Source organism: Leucoraja erinacea, chromosome 16, assembly GCF_028641065.1.
Source record: "Leucoraja erinacea ecotype New England chromosome 16, Leri_hhj_1, whole genome shotgun sequence".
NCBI lineage: Eukaryota > Metazoa > Chordata > Chondrichthyes > Rajiformes > Rajidae > Leucoraja > Leucoraja erinaceus.
Window position 1 is genome coordinate 4,726,802 of NC_073392.1, and position 19,640 is coordinate 4,746,441.

The 19,640-nt window shown below is 41.3% G+C and overlaps 2 protein-coding genes across 2 annotated transcripts in view; one reads left to right on the forward strand and one right to left on the reverse strand.

Annotated features, from left to right (window-relative positions):
* The window catches only part of fhit (fragile histidine triad diadenosine triphosphatase), a 709,572-nt gene extending 699,231 nt beyond the window's left edge, over positions 1 to 10,341 (reverse strand). The window contains exon 1 of the mRNA XM_055647581.1: positions 10,199 to 10,341. The gene's annotated coding sequence lies outside the window, so the exon portion shown is untranslated. The remainder of the gene's footprint in view (positions 1 to 10,198) is intronic.
* Positions 10,342 to 10,643: 302 nt separating this feature from the next.
* ptprga (protein tyrosine phosphatase receptor type Ga) overlaps positions 10,644 to 19,640 on the forward strand; it is a 483,112-nt gene continuing 474,115 nt past the window's right edge. Inside the window, exon 1 of the mRNA XM_055647582.1 lies at positions 10,644 to 11,214. Within this exon, the coding sequence (XP_055503557.1) occupies positions 11,133 to 11,214 (82 nt within the window). The 5' untranslated portion in view covers positions 10,644 to 11,132. The remainder of the gene's footprint in view (positions 11,215 to 19,640) is intronic.

Genomic DNA, 19,640 nt, shown 5'->3' on the forward strand with positions numbered 1-19,640 from the left:
TAATCATTGCTTTCTTTTCTGTGGATTAGAGCCACATGAGGGGAAATAGTTTTCAGATTTTGGAGCGTTAAGTTTCATTTGAGATAATGTTATTTTGATTTGATTTAAATCTTTTAATTTGAATTTCACAGCAATTTGCATACATACAATGATACCAGACAGTGACAGTCAAGGCATAATTGTACAACAGTATGTAGGCGACCCTCAAAGCCCTTACCCTTACCCACCTTCAACCCACCCGAATCAGGTCGGAACCAAACGGGGACAAACAACACTCACATACATACACATCCACACAAATATGGTAAGATAAACAAAACAAAAAGTACTAAAAAAAAAGGAAAAAAAAAAAAAATGGGGGTCACTAATAACAGTAAATAAGTAAGTAATTAAATAAATAAGTGTGGGGGGGGGGGGGGTTAAGGGGAGAACAGCTGCAGTAGAGCAGAACAATGGTGGAGAGCACTCAGTCCTCTTCCGAGTCCGGGGACAAGTTGAGAGAGTTAACAAGTTCCAAGAAAGGGTTCCATGTATCTAGGAATGTCTTGGTAGAGCCTTTGAGAGAGAACCTAAGTTTTTCAAGCATTAAATTGTAAAGCACCTCCTTAATCCAGCGGGCGTGTGTCGGGGGACAGGTGAGCCTCCAGTTAAGCAAGATCAGTCTCCGGGCTAACAAGGTTGTAAAAGCTAGAACCCGTTTCACCGCAACAGAGAGGTTGGTTGGGAGGGGTACCAAAAATGGCTGACAGTGGGTTTGGAGGAATAGGCTCTGGCCGTAGGCTCTGCTTATCAAGTCGAAAGCACTCCTCCAAAAGGCTGCTAGCTTAGGGCAAGACCAAAACATATGGCTATGGTTGGCAGGAGATTGATTACATCTGTTGCAGGTGGCCCTAACAGCAGGGTAAATTCTAGATAATCTTGCATTTGTGTAGAGGACTTTGTGAAGGACTTTGCATTGGATTAGGCCATGACGGGCACATGTGGAGGAAGAATGGATCAAATCCAAGGCAGAGTCCCATTGCTGGTCTGTTAGTTTTGTATTCAGCTCACCCTCCCACGCAGCTTTCAATGAGGTATGAGGTTTCAATATAACCGACCCTAACAAGTTGTACAAAACAGAGATGCATTTCTTCCGGTTGGGATCTAGAGCTAAGATGGTATGGTTTCAGGGGGGCGATTTGGGAAATGGGGGAATGTCTTCTTGACAAATTCCCTAATCTGGAAAAAACGAAAAAGGTGGGAGTTTGGCTATAGTTGGACGAGAGCTCTGCAAAATACGAAAAGATGCCATCCTTGTATAGGTTTTTGATACTACTCGTACCGTTGCTATGCCAGGTTTTGAATGCGTGGTCTGTACTTGAAGGTTTAAAGATGTGGTTTTTAAGCAGTGGGATCAAGATGGAAGGGCCTTGTAAACCGAAGTTTTTCCTGAGTTGACTCCATATCTTGAGCGAGAGGGACACAATTGGGCCTGCACCCACAGATGTTATAGGAAGGGGGAGTTGGGAGCATAGGACAGACCGCAACGGGAGATGTGAACTCGCCTTTTCCATGTGTACCCAGGTCGGTAGGTGGTCGCAATCATCATTCATCCAATACAGGAGTTTTTGCAAGTTAGCTGCCCAATAGTATCGCCTAAAGTCAGGAAGTGCCAAACCGCCGTCACTCTTAGGAGACTGCAGTATCGCCTTTCGGATTCTAGGCGGTTTGCTACCCCATAAAAATTTAGATATTGTCCTTTCTAATTTATCAAAAAAAGATTTAGTGATAAGTATAGGGACATGCTGGAAAAGATACAGGAATTTGGGTAGGACGACCATCTTGACCAGATTTATCCAGCCCACGAGGGATAGCGGTAAAACTGACCAGCGGTCAAAATCTCTTTCAGCTTTCTCAACCAGAGGCAGAAAGTTTGTGCGGAACATATCAGATAAGGGTGTTGTGATAAAGATGCCGAGGTAGCGAAACCCATCCTCTGCCCATTTGAATGAGGTTAAAGAGCGAGGGAGCTGCTTAGCCAATGAGTTAATCGGTAATAGCTCACTCTTTTGGTAGTTAAGTTTATAACCAGAATACGCGCCAAACCGTTCTAAGATATTCGTAATCACAGGGAGAGAGCTGACTGGGTTCGAGATGTACAGGAGCAGGTCATCCGCATACAATGAGACTTTATGAGTTGTGTCGAACCGTGTAATACCTTTAAAGCCCTTCTCTGAGCGTAACCAGACCGCCAAGGGTTCTATCGCGACAGCAAACAGAAGTGGTGATAACGGGCAACCCTGTCTGGTACCTCTCCGAAGGGGGAAGTGGGGTGACAGTGTGCCGTTTGTTTGTACTGAGGCCACCGGGGATGAGTATAATAGACTGACCCAAAGAATAAAACTGTTACCGAGGCCAAACCTGTCCATCGCCTCATATAGGTACCTCCACTCGACCCTGTCGAAAGCTTTTTCGGCGTCGAGGGAGACCACTATCTCCGGGGCCTCACTACTCGGTGAATGGATGATGTTAAGGAGACGCCTAGTATTGTGGGAAGAGTGTCGGCCTGGTATGAACCCCGTTTGGTCTAACGAGATAATAGAGGGCATCACTCGTTATTTTGATTTGAGATTAAGATTAACAACTTTGCTATCATTAATAGACATGATGCCAAAAATGGGAATATGATTTAACATTTGTACTACTATTTTCTGGAATTCAAGCTTTTTTAAAAACAAAAGAATGCTACTTGAAATGCCTTGAATGCATTTCCCTGTAATAGAACTGAATAAAAATATATGCCAAATATGCAGACTTGGCAAGTTGGTGTAAACACTGTAACTGGACCACCAAAATAAAATTATTTATAGATGAAAAGGCTTCAAGCTCAGAAAAGTTCATACACTCTGTTTATTACTTAACCATGGGACAGCTTCCATACATCAGAATATGAATGCGAGTGATGGTATCAGCACCCTTTTGCTCAGACATAGCAGCAAAGATGTGAAAATTAAAAGTAGTTGCTTTCACAAAATTTACAATTTTAATTCCAACAATTACATTGTAAAGATCTGGAGACAATACCTCTCCATTAAAAAAATGTACTGCTTCAGCTTCCAGTGTAAATTCCAGTACTCAGGTTTGTTCAATTGAAAGTATACTTATCGTTGTGGCCAGTCCTTTAGTGCATTTCCAATGCGATGGTCTCAAATTAGTCCACACCTGCCTCATACATGTGCATACCTCCAAACAATTAATCACCAGTTCTATTTTGAGGCAGATCTTTACAGCCAAGTAAATCTTCATATATATTGTGAACACATCAAGAACCACAGCATTACACAGTGCCCTCCATAATGTTTGGGAGAAAGACACATCACTTATTTATTTGCCTCCACAATTTGAAATTTGTAATAGAAAAAAAATACATGTGGTTAAAGTGCACATTGTCAGATTTTAATAAAGGCCATTTCTATACATTTTGGTTTCACCATGTAGAAATTACAGCTGTGTCTATACATAGTCCCCCCATTTCAGGGCAGCATAATGTTTGGGACATGGTTTCACAAGCGTTTGTAATTGCTCAGGTGTTTAATTGCCTCCTTAATGCAGGCATAAGAGAGCTCTCAGCACCTAGTCTTTCCATCACCTTTGGAAACTTTTATTGCCGAGAAACAAAGATGTTAGAGACATCAGCCAAACCTCAGGCTTACCAAAATCAACTGTTTGGAACATCATTAAGAAGAAAGAGAACACTGGTGAGCTTACTAATCGCAAAGGGACTGGCAGGTCAGGGAAGTCCTCCACAGCTAATGACAGAAGAATTCTCTCTATAATAAAGAAAAATCCCCTAACATCTATCCGACAGATCAGGAACACTCTTCAGGAGTCGGGTGTGGGTTTGTCAATGACCACTGTCCGCAGAAGACTTCATGAACAGAAATACTACACTCCAAGATACAAACCACTGGTTAGCTGCAAAAATAGGATGGCCAGGTTACAACCACAGTTCCAGAAAAAGGTCTTGTGGACAGATGAGACAAAGATTAACTTATATCAGAGTGATGGCAAAGCAGAGCAAAGTATGGAGGAGAGAAGGAACTGCCGAAGATCCAAAGCATACCAACTCATCTGTGAAACACGGAGGTGGGGGTTATGACCTGGGCATGTATGGCTGCTGAAGGAACTTGCTCACTTCTCTTCATTGATGATACAACGGCTGATGGTAGTAGCATAATGAATTCTGAAGTGTATAGACACATCCTATCTGCTCAAGTTCAAACAAATGCCTCAAAACTTATTGGCTGGCGGTTCATTCTACAGCAAGACAATGATCCCAAACATACTGCTAAAGCAACAAAGTAGTTTTTCAAAACTAAATAATAGTCATTTCTTGAGTGGCCAAGCCAATCACCCGATCTGAACCCAATTGAGCATGCCATTAATATGCTGAAGAGAAAACTGAAGGGGACTAGCCCCCAAAACAAGCATCAGCTAAAGATGGCTGTAATACAGGGCTGGCAGAGCATCACCAGAGAAGACACGCAGCAACTGGATGTCCACGAATCGCACACTTCAAGCAGGCATTGCGCGCAAAGCATATGGAACAAAATATTAAACATGACTACTTTCATTTACGACTTTGCTGTGTTCCAAACATTATGGTGCCCTGAAATGGGGTGGACTATGTATAAACACTGCTGTAATTCTATATGGTGAAACTGAAATGTATAAAAATGGCCGTTACAAAATCTGACAATGTGCACTTTAACCACATGTGATTTTTTTCTATTACAAATATCAAATTGTGGAGTACAGAGGCAAATAAATAAATGATGGGTCTTTGTCCAAAACATTATGGAGGGCACTGTAAATATCATCAAACTCATCTAACCGTTTCAAACTAGCCTAACATTGTCACTCTCAGTCAATTGAGTACCTTCTACAATTTCAGTAACTATGAGATGCGGCATCATGAGACAAGGGAATGTTGCTAATTTTCTTGGCAGCTGTATCATCCTAGACTGCATAACAACATCTATTATTAAAAACATTATTAAAGCCTCAACTCAAATGGTGATTTGAATTTGGCAACGCAATGAGCAAGCAGATATAGCGTTTCTGCCACTCCTAATTTGTCATAATTGCAGTACATGTTAGTTTTTGGTGAAATGACACTTACTCTTGCTTCAATTGGTAGCATTGTCAGTTAGGACATATTTTATAAATAGTGACCATAATTCCATAAGTATCAAGGTAATTAGGGAAAGGGATAAGATTGGTCTTCAAATTTAGATTGTAAACTGGGGAACATTGTTATTGATATCACAGGCAAACGTAGATTGGAAGCAGAGGCTTGTTAATAAAACAACATACAACAAGATGAATATAGAAGTATTCATGGTATTCAACAAGGAGAAGAACATGGAGGATGAGTGAGTGCAGGGAGCGATATGTTAATGGTCTGGAGCAAATATTAAGAAGGTGGAGGTGTTATGTGTCTTGGAAGCCACCGGGATAGATAAACCACCAAGGAAGGATGATATCTACCAAGGATGCTGTCGGAAACAAGCAATGTTTTTTTTCCTTCATTGTTATCCACAGATGAGAAGGGAAGCAAGAAGAGGCTGGAAAACTATGGACCATGAGCCTTAGGTCAATGCTAGGTAAATTACTGGAGAAAATTCCAAGAGATAGGATGTATGTACATTAAAATAGACAGGAACATATTAGGGTTAGTCACCATAGCTTTTTGCAGGGGAAACCCTGTCTTACTAATTTGCCTGAGTTTTTGAAGAGGTAACAAAAGAGAGTGATGAAGACAGGGCAGAAATTGTTGTCTATTTAGACTTTAATTAAATAGTTGACATCCCCCCCCCTCACGGTAGACAGGTCCAGATGGTTAAGACACTAGGGGTCGAAGTAAGGATGCTCAATTGGATCCAAAAAGGGGTTGTTTATAGGAAGCAGAGGTGGAAGGATTGGTGCTGGGATGCAATCTACTATCAGGCACAGGAATACTAAGATAGGTGTAGGAGTAGGCAGTGTAGAGGAAGCAAGGACTCTACAGAAGGACTTGGACTTGACACTGTTTGAAATACAGTGAAAAGCTTTGTTTTACATGCCATTCAATCAGGTCAGATAATACGATACATAAATAGAATCATGTCAAACACAAGTGCAATAGGTAGAGCAAAACGGAGGAGACAGAGTGCAGTTCTCAGCCTTGTAGCGCATCAATGGCATAGACAAAGTCCAATATCCTCAGTCTCCTCAGACTGAAATTCATCAGCCTCCTGAGGAAGTAGAGGTGTAGGTGTGCCTTCTTGGCCATCGCATCAATGTGGTCAGTTCACGACTGATCGTTGGTAATAAGGAACTTGAAGGGCTCAAATATTTCCACGTCAGCACCATTCATGCTGTTTGGAGCATGCACTCCATCGTGCTTCCTAAAATCGCTAACTAGCTCCCTCGTCACATTGAGGGAGAAGTTGCTGCCCTCACACCATGTTACTAAGTTCTCATTCTCCTTCCTGAACCCAGCCTCATGATCAGGCCTACAACAATGATGTCATCAGCAAACTTGTAGGTGGAGTTAGAGCTGAAATTGTTTATCAACCACTTTGCGAGCAAAGATCATAGAGCGGAGCGCTCTATGATCTTTGGTTGCGAGTGTCCATGCAGTTTAGTAGCGGACTGAGCACACAATCCCTTTCGAGTGAGGTGCTGTCACGTATCCTCACTGATTATGGTGTGCGAGTCAGAAGGTCAAGAAACCAGTGGCAGCCGCCGACCCCCACCCTAGTGCACACACATTTCTCCAGCTATGCCACCCCACTTTGTGTTTACTCAAGATTCCAGCATCTGCAGTTCCCTGTGTCTCGAACATTGCGGATCGAAGGTGCTGGAGCCCGCTTTCTCGTTTGCAATACACAAGTACAAAATATATATTTTTAAAGTCTTCTGTAGCTATTGCGAGGACCAGCTCAGGCAGGCGGCAGCAAAGAGTTTGTGAAATTTAAGTGCAAGGACGTTCAACAGCGATCTCTGCAGCTGCGAATGATTTTTTGCAGCATTGTATTTGATGTTCTCCGTATACAGACATCGCCATGCTACTCAGTGATCATGACAGCACTGTTAGATTTTAAATCTCACCAGTGGGGACTTCTCGGGAGCAGGCATGGTATTATATGTAGGCATATCCTTGCTTGATATCCAATCACAGAATCGAGCGAAAGAATGACATACATTATTTTTGGGTTGAATTCACACTTGGTTAAACCTTCCCTATTCTAGCCACGGGATTTAGAGACTGTTCAGCGGTATTTGTACAGCCGTTCACTCAAGAAGCAATACGGGTGCCCTCCAGGTACTCGATGAAGGCAAACGATGTTATTGCGCTCTGCGTAACCACGTTTCATATATATACTAAAAAAATCAATCGAATGTTGGTCCGGATGATTAGGAGACAGGTGACTGATGGACTTTGCAGAAGAGCTTTGTTTTCCCAACGCGGGAGGGGTGGTGGCGGTGGGTGAGGTGAGGGAGGTGGGGTGAAGTGAGGGAGGTGGTGGGGGGGCGGGTGAGGGGGGGGGGGGGGGGGGGGGGGGGGGGGGGGGGGGGGGGGGGGGGTGGGGTGGGGTGAGGTGAGAGGTGAGAGGTGATGGGAGGGGGCGAGGTGAGGGGGAGGGGGTGTTTTCTCCTGCTCTACCGTGTTACCATTTCCCCAACATCCCATAGCAAATACTAATAAACTCTCAATGTAATCTACTTCTATTTTACACATTCAAATTGTACTTTTCATTATAAACGTATTACTTCAGTAAATAGTATTAATATTGAGCAGTGATAATATGAATGCGTTTGTATTTGTCATAGCGATGCCCGCATACCTTTTTCTGCTATTTAATTTACTAAATTCATAATGTCAAGTACAATTTAAATTATAAATTCACAATATTAAAATGCCTTGTGTCAGATAATATATACATTAAAAAAAACATTAACATGCAAGCCACCACCTTTACCTAAAAGGTTATCAAGAACGGCAACTATGTCCTATTTGGACTGTGAACACTGAGGAGGGAAGGGAAAGTGGAAGGGCAGGATGAGACAAGGAAAAGCAGGAACACTTACTTTTGCAGCTGTTTCCATGATCCTTTCGGCCTACCAAGTCTAACTATTGATTACCCATTTACACTAGTTCTATATAATCCCACTTTCTCATCCACTCCTTACAGATGGAGAGGGGGGGGGGGGGGGGAATTTATAGAAGGTACACAAAAATGCTGGAGAAACTCAGCAGGTGTAGCAGCATCTATGGAGCGAAGGAGATAGGCAACCCCTCTTCAATTTATAGATGTCAATTAAACTACAAACTTGCACGTCCTTGGGATGTGGGAGCTCCACTCGGACAGCATCCCTGAGGTCAGGATCAATCTTTGGTCTCTGGCACTACGAGGCAACAACTCCACTGGGCAATCTTTGGAGGGTAACCTGGGCCACAAAACCACTACCTCAGAAAGCACCATAAGGAGCCAAGAAATTCAGCCCATAAATGCTGAAAATGTTTCATCACAGATAGGCCATTTTGAATTTCAGACAAGAAATCTTATCAAAGTTAACATAGAAACATAGAAAATAGGTGCAGGTGTAGGCCATTCGGCCCTTCTAGCCTGCACCGCCATTCGATATGATCATGGCTGATCATCCAACTCAGTATCCCACTCCTGCCTTCTCTCCATACCCCCAAGTTGGGTCAAACTAATATTTGTTTCTTCCCCCTGCTCATATTTCAATATTTGATATATCCATAATATATTTCCCATTTTCAGTTGCATTAGCCTCAAAATTATCTTTACATCTATTACTAATTAAAATCAGATTGATGATAGATCTTCACACAAATGCTAAACTTCATCTTATCACCAGAAATAACTTGAAACTACAATCTCCTACTGGACAATGTCCAAGTTTCTACCTTCATCAGTTTTTACTTTACCAAAGAGAGCAAGTTTACATTTCTTCAGATGTTGAGAATAAATATACAATCAGTTAATACTGGAAATCTGAAATAAACACAAAACATGCTGGAATCACTTCGGGAAGGCAACAGCTGTGGAAGAGAAGCAGCATTGATGTTTCTGGCAGAAGACCGTTCGTCAGAACCTTAACCCATCTCGTTGAAGGGTCTCGTTCCTGAAACATTATTTTGTTTCTCTTTTCACAGATGTTGCCTGTTCTTATGAGTGTTTCCAGAATTTTCTTCTTTAAAACAAAATATGATGCATCTTATTTCAGCAACGTTAAAATCTTCAAGACATTATGTTGACGACTTGACAATGAAATGGCAAAACAATGTTGTAAACATACTATTCTATTCTGTCACTGTAGACGTTTAATGGGGATTAAAAACTTGCCATTACAGAAGAAAACAAATCTTCTATGATTAACATTCGCGCGATGCAGCATCTCCCCGAATCGGAGTGCTTCAAATGTTACAATGAAACGTTCCTATCGTTTTACACTATCTTTAATATAAATGAAAATTATATTGTGGCTGGGTTACCACGAAAAAAAAACCTTTCATCTTTAGTCTCTACATTCTGGCAAGGCCGTTGTAAGTACACTTCAAATGCACAGGTGTGTATACGTATATCATGAAACACAGCGAGCTGTAATTTCAATGTTATTATTCCGCTATTGGTATGGACGTGGTAAATTTTAGCAGTAATCATCAAATCGCAAAGGACGACACGCCTGTAATCCAACCGAACTTTGTTTTGGAGAGGTGAAGTTATAATTTCATTGATATAGTACTTTAAAAAAAAATGAACGTAAAGGATGGGAGTTGTTTTTTAGCTCATAGCGTGAAGGTCCAGCCTGGCTGACAGCGCCCTAAGGCCCGAGCCATATAATACTGACTGCCATAAAAGAGTGCAAGCTCTCTCATCGTTTGCATTGCTACTGCTTTGCTATATTTGCCAAGGATAAGCAGGTGCCGAGCGGCAGGACGATCCACGCATTGGTCCCCAAGCCTTCCTGCCCATTGCACACGTTGCCCATTAGTGACATTTCCTAAATAAACGTTCACTGCCCTCGTAATTAACAAGATTCTGGACTCTAAACGAATACAAAGAGATTTTAAAGGCTTCCACTGCCTTAAGTGCACCTTCCCCATCTACCCAGAGAAGCAGACACATTAAAATGACAGACTTACCGCCGCCGTCAGAACCGTGAAGCCAGGGGAGGGAGGGTATGAGGCATGGTAGCCGCGCTGCACACTGGAACTAGTAGTTCAGCTAACACGGGCGCTTCCGCTCGGAACAAGGAAGCGTCGCCAAAGTGTGCACTACAAGTTCCAGCCGGCACCGCGCTAACGAGGCCAGCCGCCAACCCGAACCCCGCCCACCACAGGCAGCGATTGGCCGCCGTCTGGGGAAGGCGGGCGGGTTTCCTGGCGTGCAATTGGCTGTCCGCTCTGTCAATCAACGATTGCTGCGGGTCGTTTTCGCGCGTGCGCGAGAGAGAGAGGGGGGGCGGGCGGTTGGTGGGAGGCGCTTGAGTTCGCGAGTGAGAAGCGGTTGGTGGGCGGGAGGAGGCGCGCGGGAGAGACAGTTGGTGGGAGGGAGCGAGGGAGCTGGAGCGCGCTCACACATACACGTGCACGCGGAGCCGGCGAGGGAAGGGAAAGGGAAGAAGAAGGGGGGGGGAGCGGGGGTTCACGCCGCCTTTTGAAGTGGCCCGAGGCGCACATGGTACTTCCTGTTCCCGGAGAATGGAAAGCCTCCAGCTCCGCCGCGATTCCCCTTCCCTTTCTCCTTCTCCGCCAGCTGCTGCTGCTTCTCCTTGTGTTCACCGCTCCGCTGCTGATGGACTGACTCCACTCTCGCCCCGGGGGCAGAACAGCGCTAACACGCTTCGGGATTAAATGGTTCCTACACGTCGTCAGCTCTCCTCACCTTGTACTGCTCGAGCACTTTTCGGAGAAGGGAAAAACCTCCTCGCCAGCCCACAGCTGAAGTACCTTGTCCAGGCCCTCCTGTGAAACCGTGGACTTTCCTCCCCCCCCCCACCCCATCCCTTCCCCTTTCCCTTTTTTCCCCCCCGACAGTAAAACTATTCAACAAGTTGTGTTTGGATGTGCATTTGTCATGCAGGGGCTACTGGAACGGGGCTTTGTGCTTTTCTTCTGCTACACAGTCTGCAGGTTTTTATTCGCCGATTCTCTACCCAGTAAGTTTGCAAACTAATGACTTGTTTGTATTTCAGCCGTATGCAGTGTTTTGTAAATTAAGAATGTTTCGCGTTTAGAAAAAAAAAATCTTGGAAGCAAAGCATTTGTGTCTGGAGCGGAAGGGTGCTGATTTGGCACACGGCTGGATTGCTGGTTCCGCCTGGTTCCAAAAGCCCGAGATGTTGCAAAGATAAATTCAGTTGCTGAGATTTATGTTGTGTTTCAATGCATGCATGCTGCAGATTTCACTATTGCAAAGCGGTTAAACCCTCCTTTTGGTGCAGTGCCAGCGTAAGCGGAATTCAGAGCAGGGGTAAAGTGGAAATACTTGCGATCCTCTTTTATAACGATGTCAATGTTCTGATGCATTTATTCGCCCGGGTCTCCAAAAGGCTGAAAGATCAACAGCCGGCAGTGGGGGGTTTCAGCTCTCCAAGCCGGGTTGGGAACAAAATAAGTCTTTTCATTGATTGCCCATTCACTCTTGGCTGACCTTGACTGTACGGTCAGATTCCCACAGTCCTAAAATTTCTGAGAAGTCCAATGGTTATATATGGGCTGTCAGTTATCTTGGCAAAACCGGACGCAGTTTGGAATTTCCATGCAATCTACATTGATGAAAAAAACGACCTGATTTTCATGAAACACCTATTGCAAAATAGAAATGGAAAGCATGTATCCAGCCTTGGGTTGTGCATTGATTGTGGCTTGACATAGGAGCCAGGGGAATCTGGCTGAACCCTTGGGCAGACGTGCTGTATTGTACTGTAATTACATTAAGAAGGCCGGCAACCAGGCGCATTAGTGGAACAAGGTCTGATGTGGGCTTGATTTGGCAGTGCTGTGAGTTGTGATTGATTGATTGATCCTGATGAACCTTGGCATAACTTGAGCCGCGTGTTTGCGGCAAAGTATGGTGGGGGTCGATTGTTTGGCAGTCTGTTGACTTAAGACCTTATTATACGACAGTCACATAGCAAAAAGGCGACCGTTTAAAAATGCAAATAGACTCGGTTTACACTATCGAAGTGATCCATCTGTTTCCGAGAGCTCTTTTAATTTTATTTCTCAAATTATCGTCTGTATATTTTAAGAATGAATGAATAATGCTGTCAGAAAAGTCTTTGTGTGCGATAGAGAAACATGCCTTTGTTCTTTAATAAAGATACGTAGATCCTATTGGTGATCTTGATTTAGTACAGTACTAGTACAGTATTCTTTTCTGAGCGATGGAATTGGCAATGAATTGAATTCAGCTGCACTCTTAATGCCGCAGTCCACAACGCTGTAAAAATAAAGTTTTTGTGTAGGGAAAGCAAAAACCGTGGAGGTAACGTGGTCCCGGAGAGGTTGAGTCCAGGGGGGAACTATATTCTCTAAACTGCATTTGCAACCCAACACACTGACTTGGCTTGTCAGGAATAATTGCGATTAGCAAAAGGGTATTAAATATATCGCAGGAGGAGATCGGAGAGTCGTCTCCATCCTTAATGGAAGATTGATGTTCAAGGAATACAACAGCGCCCACATCATACAGCCGCTGGAGTCGTTTCCTTTTCCGTACGATGTTAAGCATAAAGCAGCCCCGAAGGCTTTTCCATTTTTCTGATGCCCTTCCGCATTTTCTTGGCATCTGCAAACAAAATAGTCGGCATTCCCTAACTACTGCACGGATCCCACATCAAATTGCAACGGAGTCCCAAAAACAAGTGGGTGACGCCGCGGGATCTGCCGAGTCATTTTTGATTACTAATTAGTTTTTTACAATTGACATTTCAGACATTCACATCGGTTTGCTTTAATCCAAACGCTAATATTGTTTCAGTCAATAGGGAAGCAATATTGCACGTAAAGTTGTTTTTTTATCGCTACCTTAACGCAACGACGTCTCAACGTTCCGGAACAGGGATTCTTCATATCGGAACTGACTAAGATGCCCATCTAAATGATTTACTAATTTATAAATATTAAGAATTAGTTGCTGGAATAAACCTACGATACAAATAGTTGCATCTCAAACAATCAGTTGCGATGATTTCAAATGGAAGAAAAACTTTGCCAGCCATTTCAGGTTTTCATTGGTTCTTTTCTTTCCTTCAAGTGGTTCGGACCCACGAGAGACCAAATTATAGGACAAAAGATGCAATTTGTGGGCTGCATTATCTCTCACAGCATGAAAGTACTAACTCGCTAGTAATCTTGTTTGTTGGGATTCACTTGGTGCGGTTCATGAAAGTGGCCGTATATAGTACCTTCCATAATGTTTGGGACAAAAACACACCATTTATTTATTTGCCTCTGTACTCCACATTTTGACATTAGTAATAGAAAAAAAATCACATGTGGTTAAAGTGCGCATTGTCAGATTTGAATAAATGCCATTTATATACATTTCGGTTTAACAGAAATGACAGCAGTGTTTATGCATAGTTATGCATTACGGTGCCCATTTCAGGGCACCATACTGTTTGGGACACAGCAAAGTCATGTAAACGAAAGTAGTCATGTTTGGTATTTTGTTGCATATCCTTTGCGTGCAATGATTGCTTGAAGTCTGCGATTCATGGACATCACCAGTTGCTGGGTGTCCTCTCTGGTGATGCTCTGGCAGGCCTGTATTGCAGCCATCTTTACCTTATGCTTTTGGAGGCTAGTCCCCTTCAGTTTTTCTTCAGCAAATAAAAGTCATGATCAATTGGGTTCAGATCAGGTCAACTACTTTGTTGCTTTCGCAGTATGTTTGGGATCATTGTCTTGCTGTAGAATGAACCGTCAGCCAATAGGTTTTGAGGCATTTGTTTGAACTTGAGCAGATAGGATGTGTCTATGCAGTTCAGAATTCATTATGCTACTACCATCAGCAGTTGTATGACCAATGAAGAGAAGTGAGCAAGTTCCTTCAGCAGCCATACATGCCCTGGCCATAACATCCCCACCACCATGTTTCACAGATGAGGTGGTATGCTTTGGATTTTGGACAGTTCCTTCTCGCCTCCATACTTTGCTCTTGCCATCACTCTGATATAAGTTAATCTTCGTCCCATCTGTCCACAAGACCTTTTTCTGGAACTGGTTGCTCTTTAAGTACTACTTGGCAAACTGCAACCTGGCCACTTTATTTTTGCAGCCAACCAGTGGTTTGCATCTTGCAGTGTAGTCTCTGTATTTCTGTTCATGAAGTCTTCTGCGGACAGTGGTCATTGACAAATCCACACTTGACTCCTGAAGAATGTTTCTGGTCTGTCGGACAGGTGTGTGGAGATTTTTCTTTATTATAGAGAGAATTCTTCTGTCATCAGCTGTGGAGGTCTTCCTTGACCTGCCAGTCCCTTTGCGATTAGTAAGATCACCAGTGCTCTCTTCCTTAATGATGTTCCAAACAGTTGATTTTGGTAAGCCTGTTTGGATGCTGTCGCAGTTTTATTCTTGTTTCTCAGTCTCATAATGGCTTCTTTGACTTTCATTGGCACAACTTTGGTCCTCACGTTGATAAACAGCAATACAAGTTTCCAAAGGTGATGGAAGGGCTAGGTGCTGAGAGCTCTCTTATACCTGCATTAAGGAGACAATTAAACCCGCTTGAGCAATTACAAACGCCTGTGAAGCCATGTGTCCCAAACGTTATGGTGCCCTGAAATGGGGGGGACTATGTATAAACACAGCTGCAATTTGTACATGGTGAAACCAAAATGCATAAAAATCCCCTTTAATAAAATCTGACACTGTGCACTTTAACCACATGTGATTTTTTATTTTTCTATTACAAATATCAAATTGTGGAGTGCAGAGGCAAATAAATAGATGATCGGTCTTTGTCCTGAACATTATGGAGGGCACTGTATAAAAAGTGTGGTCAACACTTCTGCTAGGAGACATAATACAGACACACAGGAATTGCTTTGAAGTACTCCTTCCTCGGGCTTTTGAAGTCATCAGAAGCGCTCAATGAAGGGGACATTGTGTCAGGAAGGCTGCTTTTGCATGTCGGAAGCAAGCTGGATGTAACTGAATTAGGTGACAGCTGCTTATGCTCTGTTTAAAAAGGATGTCATTTTTAAATGGGTTGTGTAAAGGCATTTTGTCAAACAGTCATTTTATTTTAATGGAGGAACGGCAATCTGATCACATTAAAAAAAATAATAATAATAATTAAAAAATAATAAAATCACATTGATAACTACATGTTTAGAATTGGATGTTTCTGATTTGGATGATATTTTGCTGTTTTTAAAATTTAATAACTTGCTGTTTTGCTGCAACTCACATTCAGGAAAGATATGTCTTTGTTAAGACTATAGTCACAACCAGACTCCTGAAACAGTCTCTCTATTCTGAGCTCTGTCATGGGAGGAGATTACCAGGCCAACTGAGAAAAAGATTCAGTGAGTAGGAACGAACAGCAGTTGCTGGTTTACACCGAAGATAGACGTTTTGGGTCGAGACGTTGGGTCGGGTCTGAAGAAGGGTTTTGACCTGAAACGTCGTCCATTCCTTCTCTTCAGAGATGCTGTCTTGCGGAGTTACTCCTGCATTTTATATCGATCAAAGATTAAACAATAAGCTTAAAGCTTCTTGAAAATATGCAACATCTCTACTGACTCCTGGGAAACTCTGGGCTGTGCCCGTTCAGAGTGGATAATGTGCATCAGAAATAGTATTGAGAACCTTAATGCCACGAGTGAGGAGCAACAGACACCCTGTGGAAGGAGTGGACCTGCTCAGAAACTGGGCTGCTCTGTCAATCACCTCCTGCTCCATATGTGGAAGTTTCCGCATATACCTCATTAACCACCTCCGGCCCAACAAAATCAGAGTGGATGCCAGTTATACTCAACCACGAGGGACTGTCTCCGAAGAATAATCAGGAAAAAAATTGCCAAATAAAAGTACCTATACAAAACAATCTTGCATTGTCAATTTGGAAGGATTTCAGATATTCAAGTAGATGGCTTAAACTATCAGAGTCAGAATACTGAACAGAACAGCATGAGAACAGAACCTTCGGCCCACAATGTCTATGCCAAACTTGATACCAAATTGTTATTCTCCCACACATAATCCATGTTAATCCTCATTTTGTTTCCAATCATAAATAGTTTGGGTCTATTCCAATGTGTGTGATTTTTAAACTACAAAGCAGTGCAACGTGACCACTTCCCCAACCAGCAACATTACTAGTCCTAGAATTCTGAACATTAAAACTTATACAATTTATAGACTCCCATGTTGCTGAGTTTTAACTAAGTATGACAATCTGAAAATGTGGGCTCGGCCTGAACTGTTCATTTATTTTTCTGTGATTGATCAAGTAACTTTCCTCAGTGGTGTCTGAAAATATGTCTTCTAATTAGTGAGGATAGTTCAGTATTTTATTCCAATCTGAAATAATTTTACTGACTTGTAATCAATCTGTTCATGTCCCTAGATGCTAATTCATCCTTTTTTGAGGGGAAATAAAAATACCTATTAAGAGATATAATCACTACATGACTGCCAGAAACACACTTTTGTAGTGAATAACAATGACTACTCTTGCTGCCATGATAGACAGTCTTATTTTCTCAATTTGTTTGGAAGTTTATTTACGAATAGTCCACCCACATTTTTAGAGAAGTATATGGAAGTAGCTTTGATTTTACATCATTTTGAGTAACTAAATAAATATGAAAAAGCAAGTTTACAGTGTATCATATTTAAGCAAAAGCAATGTATTTGTTTTGACTAAATATTATAATCCGAGTAAAACAATAAGGATAATCTAGTTTACCAGATGATGCTTGAATATCATAATCTGAAAAAAACTTATTTTGGAGTAGAAATGGGCTGAAAGAACTATGTGGATCTACTCAATCATGAGGTAAAAAAAAATCCAAGCTGTATCGGAAAAGAGCACATCACATTATAATTCAGTTTGCATGTTTAGAGGGAAAAAAAGGTGATTTTCTCAAATCATTTTTGCACTGCATAAAATAGATCTAAATGCCTTTTGAGGTTTTGTGTCACTAAGATACACACTGTTATTGTATATAAAAGAGTGAAGACATTTTTCTTCACAATAGTATGGCTGCTTAAATCACAAGTTCTTCATGTGCCTTAATTTGTTCCAGTGGAATGCATAAAAATAGCTTGCATTTATACAAAGAATGCTCTCCATACACATGTTATGAATAAGTATTGTCTTTACATAGTTAAAAAAGGTAGTCCAAGAGACTTGCTTGCAGTCCATTTTGATTAACAAATTGGTCTACATCGATTGGCTTTGACACTAATGTTTTGATATCAGTTAAAATAGAGCATGTGGGAATGCACAGGGGAAAGCAATGCCAAGATATTGAATAAATATAAGTGGTAGAATTTGTAAATGAACAGATCAAAAAAAATATTATTCATTAAGTTCACAATTAAAAATGTGTAGAAATAGAATTGCTCAGCCAAAACCATGTTCAATTTAATAATCTAACCCTTCTACACATGCCTTTAATTTACTTCTGAAAATCAATATAGAAATGAATGTACTGACTAGAAATGTTTCTTACAAATTCTTGCACAACAATAGTGACTACATTTCAAAAGTAATTCATTGGCTATGGCACATAACACAATTGTGAAAAATAAACCAAGTTTTATCTTTCGCACTTCCACCAAGTAAAAATATACATGTCATTTCAACAGTAGAATGTAGAGATAAGGCAGAAGAATTTGCTTTATAAATATAAAAGTAATTTAGATATCAGATACAAATGTGTTTCTGATATTTACAAACAAATTCCTGTTGTTTATTTCATAATCAAAATATTTTAGGGAACTTTCCAGTTCAAAATAATTGAACTTTATCAGAAAACAGCCAAGTTTTTTTTTTTAGTTAGATTTAGCTCTTAGGGCTAAAGGAATCAAGGGATATGTGGACAAAGCAGGAACCAGGGTACTGAATTTAGAGGATAAGCCATGATCATATTGAATGGCCTACTCCTGCACCTATTTTTCTGTTTCTATATTTCTAATGTTTTCTTGTAATTGTAATGTTAATCCCAGATAACAATTCTTCAGTTTATTACGTACCCAAAAAAGGAGCAGAATTATGCTGACCAAATAACAAGGCTAATGGTACCATTACCTATGGCATAGCAATTCACACACAGCAGATTTGAAATTGCATCTGAAAATCTAATCACTAATGCTGCCTCACCATCAACCTCATGAAAGTACTGCATTTGCTGATAAAGCACACCACAGAAAGTCAACTTTTTGTAGCATATCTTTCTCATGATGCTCTGAAATGAACCAACCCAGGGGCCCCTATTACAACACTCGTGTCTTAGTCCTTAAGGTTTAGTGTTTTTAAATATAATTTTATTCTCTAAATTTTTCATTTTTCTTTCTCAGTTTTTTTTTTCTCCAATTAATTCGTAATCTTTACTTCACCTCCAAGTCTGCTTGCAATTATTTTCTCATATTTATGTTATTGTTTAAGGTGATACCTCATAGGCTGCTTTGTTCTCTCACGTCCCAGATGAAATGTTGCCTCATCTCTACTTTAAGCCATTTTCTAGACAATAATTATTGCGTTGATTGATGCAAAAGTAAATTAAGTCGTCTTCCTCTTGCGTATGGCGTGCACAGCCTAAAGTTGTAATTCAACTTGTTCTATTGGATCTATTTGTTTGTACACGTCTTGATTGACATTGATTGCATTAGTCGAAACAGGGTGGACCACGTGAAGGTTGCAATCTCCCACCCCAATAAATTAAGTAAATGGGAGTCAGTTTTGGATGCCCAGCAATTTCAGTTTCTGGCCCAGCGTGATGTATTTAAATGCATAAGAGGAATTACTTATTTCGATTTGGTTTTTAATTTTGAACATATTCTAATGGTATTGGAATCGAGCCAAAAAAATTACGTAATAAAAAAAATCAATGGTCTAGTCAGGACACTTATCTAAACTGATTAAAATAAAATAAGTTGGGCATTGGATAGTTGAGCACCAAAGTAGATACTCCGAAATCTAAAGTGCTGCAGGGAATTATTGGACATGGGCGTAGGTCAGCTTCCTTTGAGTAAATAAATGGACCTGCATTTAACTGGGTGGCACCAGTATTTGATGAAATGTTCTTAAAAGCCGGAATATCCTGTTACTTTGGTGCAAAGTGAATGATGCTTTCTTATTGCTGCGTTATTCTAAAATATGGATTAGAAAATCTTTTCAAGTGAGCAATGAGCAAACCATGACCTAATGGCTTTTTCTAATTGAAAGTTTCAAATCTGATCAGGGAATTGGTGTACCAAACGGAATGTAAGCAGTCAATGCACAAGATATTTGGAATCCTGGTGCATTATTAAATTCCTGTCTGATTGGAACTAAGATTAGTGTTTGTCATGGGAGAACTAGTACCCCAAGTTGTCAGTACAGCTGATTGATTAAAACTAT